At 41.5% G+C, this 6,757-nt stretch overlaps 1 protein-coding gene across 1 annotated transcript in view; it reads left to right on the top strand.

Moving 5' to 3' along the window:
- The window catches only part of MED1 (mediator complex subunit 1), a 37,228-nt gene extending 30,855 nt beyond the window's left edge, over positions 1-6,373 (top strand). Inside the window, 6 exon segments of the mRNA XM_007942025.2 lie at positions 130-331; positions 1,721-1,816; positions 1,934-2,039; positions 3,128-3,695; positions 3,697-3,846; positions 3,848-6,373. Of these exon segments, the coding sequence (XP_007940216.1) occupies positions 130-331; positions 1,721-1,816; positions 1,934-2,039; positions 3,128-3,695; positions 3,697-3,846; positions 3,848-6,373 (3,648 nt within the window).
- Positions 6,374-6,757: the final 384 nt, after the last annotated feature.

The raw sequence follows: 6,757 nt of genomic DNA, 5'->3' as shown, positions 1-6,757 counted from the left end.
ACAAAAAAAATTCACTAAAGAGTTGTTTTATTACGTAAGGTTTTTTTTTTTTTTTTTTTTGAGAATTGTGTGGCTGGAGCACAGTGGGAGAGTTACTAACATTCTTTTGCTTTATCTGTTTTTGGCTAGGCTCTTCCAGGCCAGCAGCACTGCTATTTCCTCAACAAGGATGCGCCTCTTCCAGACGGCCGGAGTCTACAGGGAACCCTTGTTAGCAAAATCACTTTTCAGCACCCTGGCCGGGTTCCTCTTATCCTAAATCTGATCAGACACCAAGTGGCGTATAATACCCTAATTGGAAGCTGTGTCAAAAGAACTATTCTGAAAGAAGGTACTGCCTTTCCTTTTGATAGTAACTGGCAGATGGACACCAACTACTACAGTGGTTCTCTAATTTGGTGAAACTTCAAAATTACCTGTGGAGCATTTAAAAATGTAGATGCCTAGTTCCCACACCCAGATGGACCCAGTAGGAAGAGTTGGGAATCTAGTGTAAACCCCACAAATGATGGAACAAATCTATAGATTGGTGTTTGGGAACCACTGTTTTATTATAGTGGACATACAGTTTTTCTACACACAGTAGTGTAATTGGGTATTTTAGGGCCAATACCTTGAGATAGATATTAGATAGAAACTAGGATGCTATTTTGACAGGATTTCTTGATATCTGAATTTTTGGTTATTGGGACAATGCTTTCCAGCTTTTGTCCTGAGTATATTTCCCTTCTCCATTATTTGGAAAACTTTTATCATATAGCTTAAAATAAGCAAACCCTGTGCCCGTCCCCCCCACTTCCCCTCAAATCTTGGAATGCTGATGTTGTTCAAACCCAGTCAGGCATTAGAAGTCTTGATGTGAGTTTTGGCTCTAGCTAACTACAGTTAAATTTTTTACCTTTAGTTGTAAAACACTCCAGTGATAGATATGTATCAGAGCAAAATAGGCAAGCAGAAACAGTTAACAGTAAATCAAAATACCTTTCATGGGATACAAGACTTGCTTTAGAAATTAGAAAGCTTGGAGAGTTAGAGTAATGACATAGAGCATATGCAAGCACATAGGTGGCCCTGTTAATTTCATTTGCTTGCATTCTAGGATAATTTTCCAAATAGATTCAAGACATTAAAAACATTAAAAACAATGTTTCATACATGACAAGTATATGTTTATTTGGCATAAATATATCATTTTAGATTGTAGCCTCTACATCTCTTCTTACTAAGCTATGGGCTGCATAGCTAATATCTGTAAACAGTGATAGAAAATAGCTTTTATGGGAGTGAGTCTGGATGAATGTTCATCAAATAGAATGAGAATAGAATGAGAAAAATGTTCATCAAATAGAATGAGAATAGAATGAGAAACTCCTCTTGGTTACTTCTGTTTTCAGAATTCACTTTCACAACAGGGTATTTATATCTGCCAATGTCTTTTACATTTTAGGGATTAAATAATTTTTTATTTTAGAAAATTAGAAATTCAGTTATTGTTTTAGAGAAATTTATACCATAAACTGGCATATTCCTTAGAATGTGATTCCTTCACTCTATCACCTCTATGGATGACAGTAGAGATTTTGAGTGTGAAAAAAATGTGAGATTTAGTTTCCAAGGAGGGGAAGGAAGAATTTCATTCTGTGTATTTAGGGATTATTAATTATTATCTCAGGTCTTGTATTTTGTTGATTGTTTTATGATCCTTTTCTTTGCCTTTTAGATTGTCCTGGACTCCTCCAATTTGAGGTGTGTCCCCTTTCAGAGTCCCGTTTCAGCGTGTCTTTTCAGCACCCTGTGAATGACTCCCTGGTGTGTGGTGAGTTGTGTGGGTGGCTAGCACCTTGCTCACGGGAGCACTTTGGTCCCTGTGTCTTTTTTGAAAGTCAGATGCTGAATCAATTCCAAATATCTCTCTACATATTTTGTCTTCCAGTGGTAATGGATGTGCAGGACTCAACACATGTGAGCTGTAAACTCTACAAGGGGCTGTCAGATGCACTCATCTGCACAGATGACTTCATTGCCAAAGTTGTTCAAAGGTAGCACTGTCCCTTTTCCATTAGGGATGTATAAGGAGTGCTTTTTTCAGAATTAGGGTGAATTGGAAATTTAAGAGGAAAGCATTGAATTCATTGTTTGAATTTACCCTTTCAAATTCAAAAGTGATATAAGCTCTGTTTATTTACTGTTGTTAGTATCACTGTGAGAGTAGTAGGTAACCTCCTGCCACTAGGGTACTTTTAGAAGGGAGAGAGTGAAATAAGATGTAGATCTTTTTTCACTTATCCTTTATTCCAGTTATCAGATAAAAGTGGTATTGTGTGGGAAGATACTTAAGCCAGACACCTTCCCAGAAACATGAATATATAATTTTGAGATGTTTCTATAGCAAGGGCTTGTGGCCTCTTTTTGTAAATAAATTCTATTAGAACACAGTCCCTTCCATTCATTTGCATACTGTCTATGGCTGCTTTCTGCTAAGATAGCAGAGTTGAGTAGTTGTGACATAGACCATATGAACACAAAGCCTAAAATATTTAAGACCTTAAGAAAAAGTTTTCAGACACATGTTCTAGAGGAAAACGTTTTAAAATACATGCTTACAAGTTTATCTATAAAACAAAATTGCTTTGCCTTAAAATAAATAAGATTTCATGCTAGCAGAAGCACTTTCCAAGACAGTATAACTTTGGTGTTATTTAAGTCATTAAGATTTAGAATTCGATGGGTCAAGAGAATTTTTAGTGGTTCATTAGTTAAATCATATATCCCATTAACATGTGAAGCCTCAAAAGGAAAATATTTTCTTACTGAGTTTCATTATTACCAGTGGTTTTTAATCTTCAGTATGAAGTCACATTATTTGTGCTCTGGTTTGTGTATTGGTTTTGGTGAATACTTCATTATAAAGATTATGATTGCCTACAGGGTCAGATTTTTTTTAGAATGAAGTTACCCAAAGCTCTGTCTTTGATACTACTGCTTCTGCCTTTCATGTTACTTATATCATGTGAAAACTGCTTATCTAAATCTCAGGCAAAATCAGAGCCTGTTTTCCAAATGAAAAATTGGTTTCATTGAGCAGCTGGTGCAATGTTAATTTTGTTTTTTCCATTTTATTTTACAGATGTATGTCCATCCCTGTGACGATGAGGGCTATTCGGAGGAAAGCTGAAACCATTCAGGCCGACACCCCAGCCCTGTCCCTCATTGCAGAGACAGTTGAAGACATGGTGAAAAAGAACCTGCCCCCGGCTAGCAGCCCAGGGTATGGCATGACCACAGGCAACAACCCAATGAGTGGTACCACTACACCAACCAACACCTTTCCGGGGGGTCCCATTACCACCTTGTTTAATATGAGCATGAGCATCAAAGATCGGCATGAGTCGGTGGGCCATGGGGAGGACTTCAGCAAGGTGTCTCAGAACCCAATTCTTACCAGTTTGTTGCAAATCACAGGGAACGGGGGGTCTACCATTGGCTCGAGTCCGACCCCTCCTCATCACACGCCGCCACCTGTCTCCTCGATGGCCGGCAACACCAAGAACCACCCGATGCTCATGAACCTTCTTAAAGATAATCCTGCCCAGGATTTCTCAACCCTTTATGGAAGCAGCCCTTTAGAAAGGCAGAACTCCTCTTCTGGCTCACCCCAGATGGAAATGTGCTTGGGAAGCAACAAAACAAAGAAGAAAAAAATCATCAAGGTTACCACCTGACAAACCCAAGCACCAGACTGAAGATGACTTTCAGAGGGAGCTATTTTCAATGGATGTTGACTCACAGAACCTGATCTTTGATGTCAACATGACAGCTGACACTTTGGATACTCCACATATCTGTCACTCCAGCTCCAAGCCAGTGTAGCACTCCCCCAACAACTTACCCACAACCAATACCTCACCCCCAGCCCAGTATTCAAAGGATGGTCCGACTATCCAGTTCAGACAGCATTGGCCCAGATGTAACTGATATCCTTTCAGACATTGCAGAAGAAGCCTCTAAGCTTCCCAGCACTAGTGATGATTGCCCACCCATTGGCACCCCTGTTCGAGATTCTTCAAGCTCTGGGCATGCTCAGAGTGCTCTCTTTGACCCTGATGTCTTTCAAACCAGTAATAATGAAAATCCATACACTGATCCAGCTGACCTTATTGCAGATGCTGCTGGAAGCCCTAGTAGTGACTCTCCTACCAATCATTTTTTTCCTGATGGAGTAGATTTCAATCCTGATTTACTGAACAGCCAGAGCCAAAGTGGTTTTGGAGAAGAATACTTTGATGAAAGCAGCCAAAGTGGGGATAATGATGATTTCAAAGGATTTGCATCCCAGGCACTAAATACTTTGGGGATGCCGATGCTTGGAGGTGATAATGGAGAAACTAAGTTTAAAAGCAATAGTCAAGCTGACACAGTTGATTTCAGTATTATAGCAGTGGCTGGTAAGGCTTTGGGTCCTGCAGATATTATGGAGCATCACAGTGGTAGCCAGAGTCCTTTACTGACCACTGGGGATTTAGGAAAAGACAAGACACAAAAGAGGGTAAAGGAAGGTAATGGCACCAGTAATAGTAGTCTGTCAGGGCCAGGATTAGATAGCAAACCAGGGAAACGCAGTCGGACCCCATCTAACGATGGCAAAAGCAAAGATAAGCTTCCAAAGCGGAAGAAGGCAGACACTGAGGGAAAGTCTCCATCTCACTGTTCTTCTAATCGACCTTTTACCCCACCTACCAGTACAGGTGGATCCAAATCACCAGGCAGTTCAGGAAGATCTCAGACTCCTCCAGGTGTTGCTACACCACCCATTCCCAAAATCACTATTCAGATTCCCAAGGGGACAGTGATGGTAGGCAAGCCCTCTTCTCATAGTCAGTACACCAGTAGTGGTTCTGTGTCTTCCTCAGGCAGCAAAAGCCACCATAGCCATTCTTCTTCTTCTTCCTCATCTTCTGCTTCCACCTCGGGAAAGATGAAAAGCAGTAAATCAGAAAGTTCTTCAAGTTCCAAGTTAAGTAGCAGTATGTATTCTAGCCAGGGGTCTTCTGGATCTAACCAGTCTAAAAATTCATCCCAGTCTGGGGGGAAGCCAGGCTCCTCTCCCATTACCAAGCATGGACTGAGCAGTGGTACCAGCAGCACCAAGATGAAACCTCAAGGGAAGCCATCATCACTTATAAGTCCTATAAGTAAACCAAACATATCCCCTTCTCATTCGAGGCCACCTGGAGCCTCTGATAAGCTTGCCTCTCCAATGAAGGCTGTTCCAGGGACTCCCCCATCTAAAGCCAAGTCCCCTATCAGTTCAGGTTCTGGTGTTTCTCATATATCTGGAACTAGTTCAAGCTCTGGTATGAAATCATCTTCAGGGTTAGGATCCTCAGGCTCATTGTCCCAGAAAACTCCTCCATCATCTAATTCTTGTACAGCATCTTCCTCTTCCTTTTCTTCAAGTGGGTCTTCCATGTCATCCTCTCAGAACCAGCATGGGAGTTCCAAAGGGAAATCTCCCAGCAGAAATAAGAAACCGTCCTTAACAGCAGTCATAGATAAACTGAAGCATGGAGTTGTCACCAGTGGTCCTGGGAGTGAAGACCAGATGGACGGCCAGCTGGGGGTGAGCACAAATTCTAGTCATCCCTTGTCCTCCAAACATAACATGTCAGGAGGAGAGTTCCAGGGCAAGCGTGAGAAAAGTGATAAGGACAAATCAAAGGTTTCCACCTCGGGAGGTTCATTGGATTCTTCCAAGAAGACTTCAGAGTCAAAAAATGTAGGGAGCACAGGTGTGGCCAAGATTATCATCAGTAAGCATGATGGAGGATCCCCCAGCATTAAAGCCAAAGTGACTCTGCAGAAACCTGGGGAAAGTGGTGGAGAAGGGCTCAGGCCTCAGATGGCCTCTTCCAAAAACTATGGCTCTCCACTGATCAGTGGTTCTACTCCAAAGCATGAGCGTGGCTCTCCCAGCCATAGTAAGTCACCAGCATATACCCCTCAGAATCTAGACAGTGAAAGTGAGTCAGGCTCCTCCATTGCAGAAAAATCGTATCAGAACAGTCCCAGCTCAGATGATGGTATCCGGCCACTTCCAGAATACAGCACAGAGAAGCATAAGAAGCACAAAAAAGAAAAGAAGAAAGTAAAAGACAAAGACAGGGACCGGGAACGGGATAAAGACCGAGACAAGAAAAAGTCTCATAGCATGAAGGCAGAGAATTGGTCTAAATCACCCATCTCTTCAGACCAGCCCTTGTCTATAACAAGTAACACGATCTTATCTGCAGACATACCCTCAAGGCTCAGCCCTGACTTTATGATTGGGGAGGAAGATGATGATCTTATGGATGTGGCCCTGATTGGCAATTAGGAATTTTATTTTCTAAAACAAAGAATGGCCAGAGAAAACCTAATGATATGTTTGTGGGAAAACTTCCTTAAGGGTCGAGTCAGACAGGTCTGGTTTGTGCTGAAAAATCTTAAATGGCATGGCTTTGACACTGAGCTGGGTGAATTTAGAAAGGCATAGCCAGACCCTACTTAAAAAGACCACAGGGTTTGATTCTGGTTACTAAGAATTCCTTTTTCCTTTGCCAGAAAAAAAAATACGTTAATCTACTTAGGAAAGGGGGGGTGGGGCATAGAGAGAGGGAAGGGTGGGAGAATTTTGTGGGAGATATTCATATATTTTTTTTTTCTCCCTTTTTCCATTTTTAGGCCATGTTTTAAACTCACTTTAGTGCATGTATTTGAA

The sequence above is a fragment of the Orycteropus afer genome, unplaced genomic scaffold, assembly GCF_000298275.1.
Source record: "Orycteropus afer afer isolate SDZICR_OR568_19922 unplaced genomic scaffold, OryAfe1.0 scaffold00085, whole genome shotgun sequence".
Taxonomy (NCBI): domain Eukaryota; kingdom Metazoa; phylum Chordata; class Mammalia; order Tubulidentata; family Orycteropodidae; genus Orycteropus; species Orycteropus afer.
The sequence above is the reverse complement of the archived record's forward strand: the minus strand, read 5'-3'. Positions and strand labels throughout refer to the sequence as shown.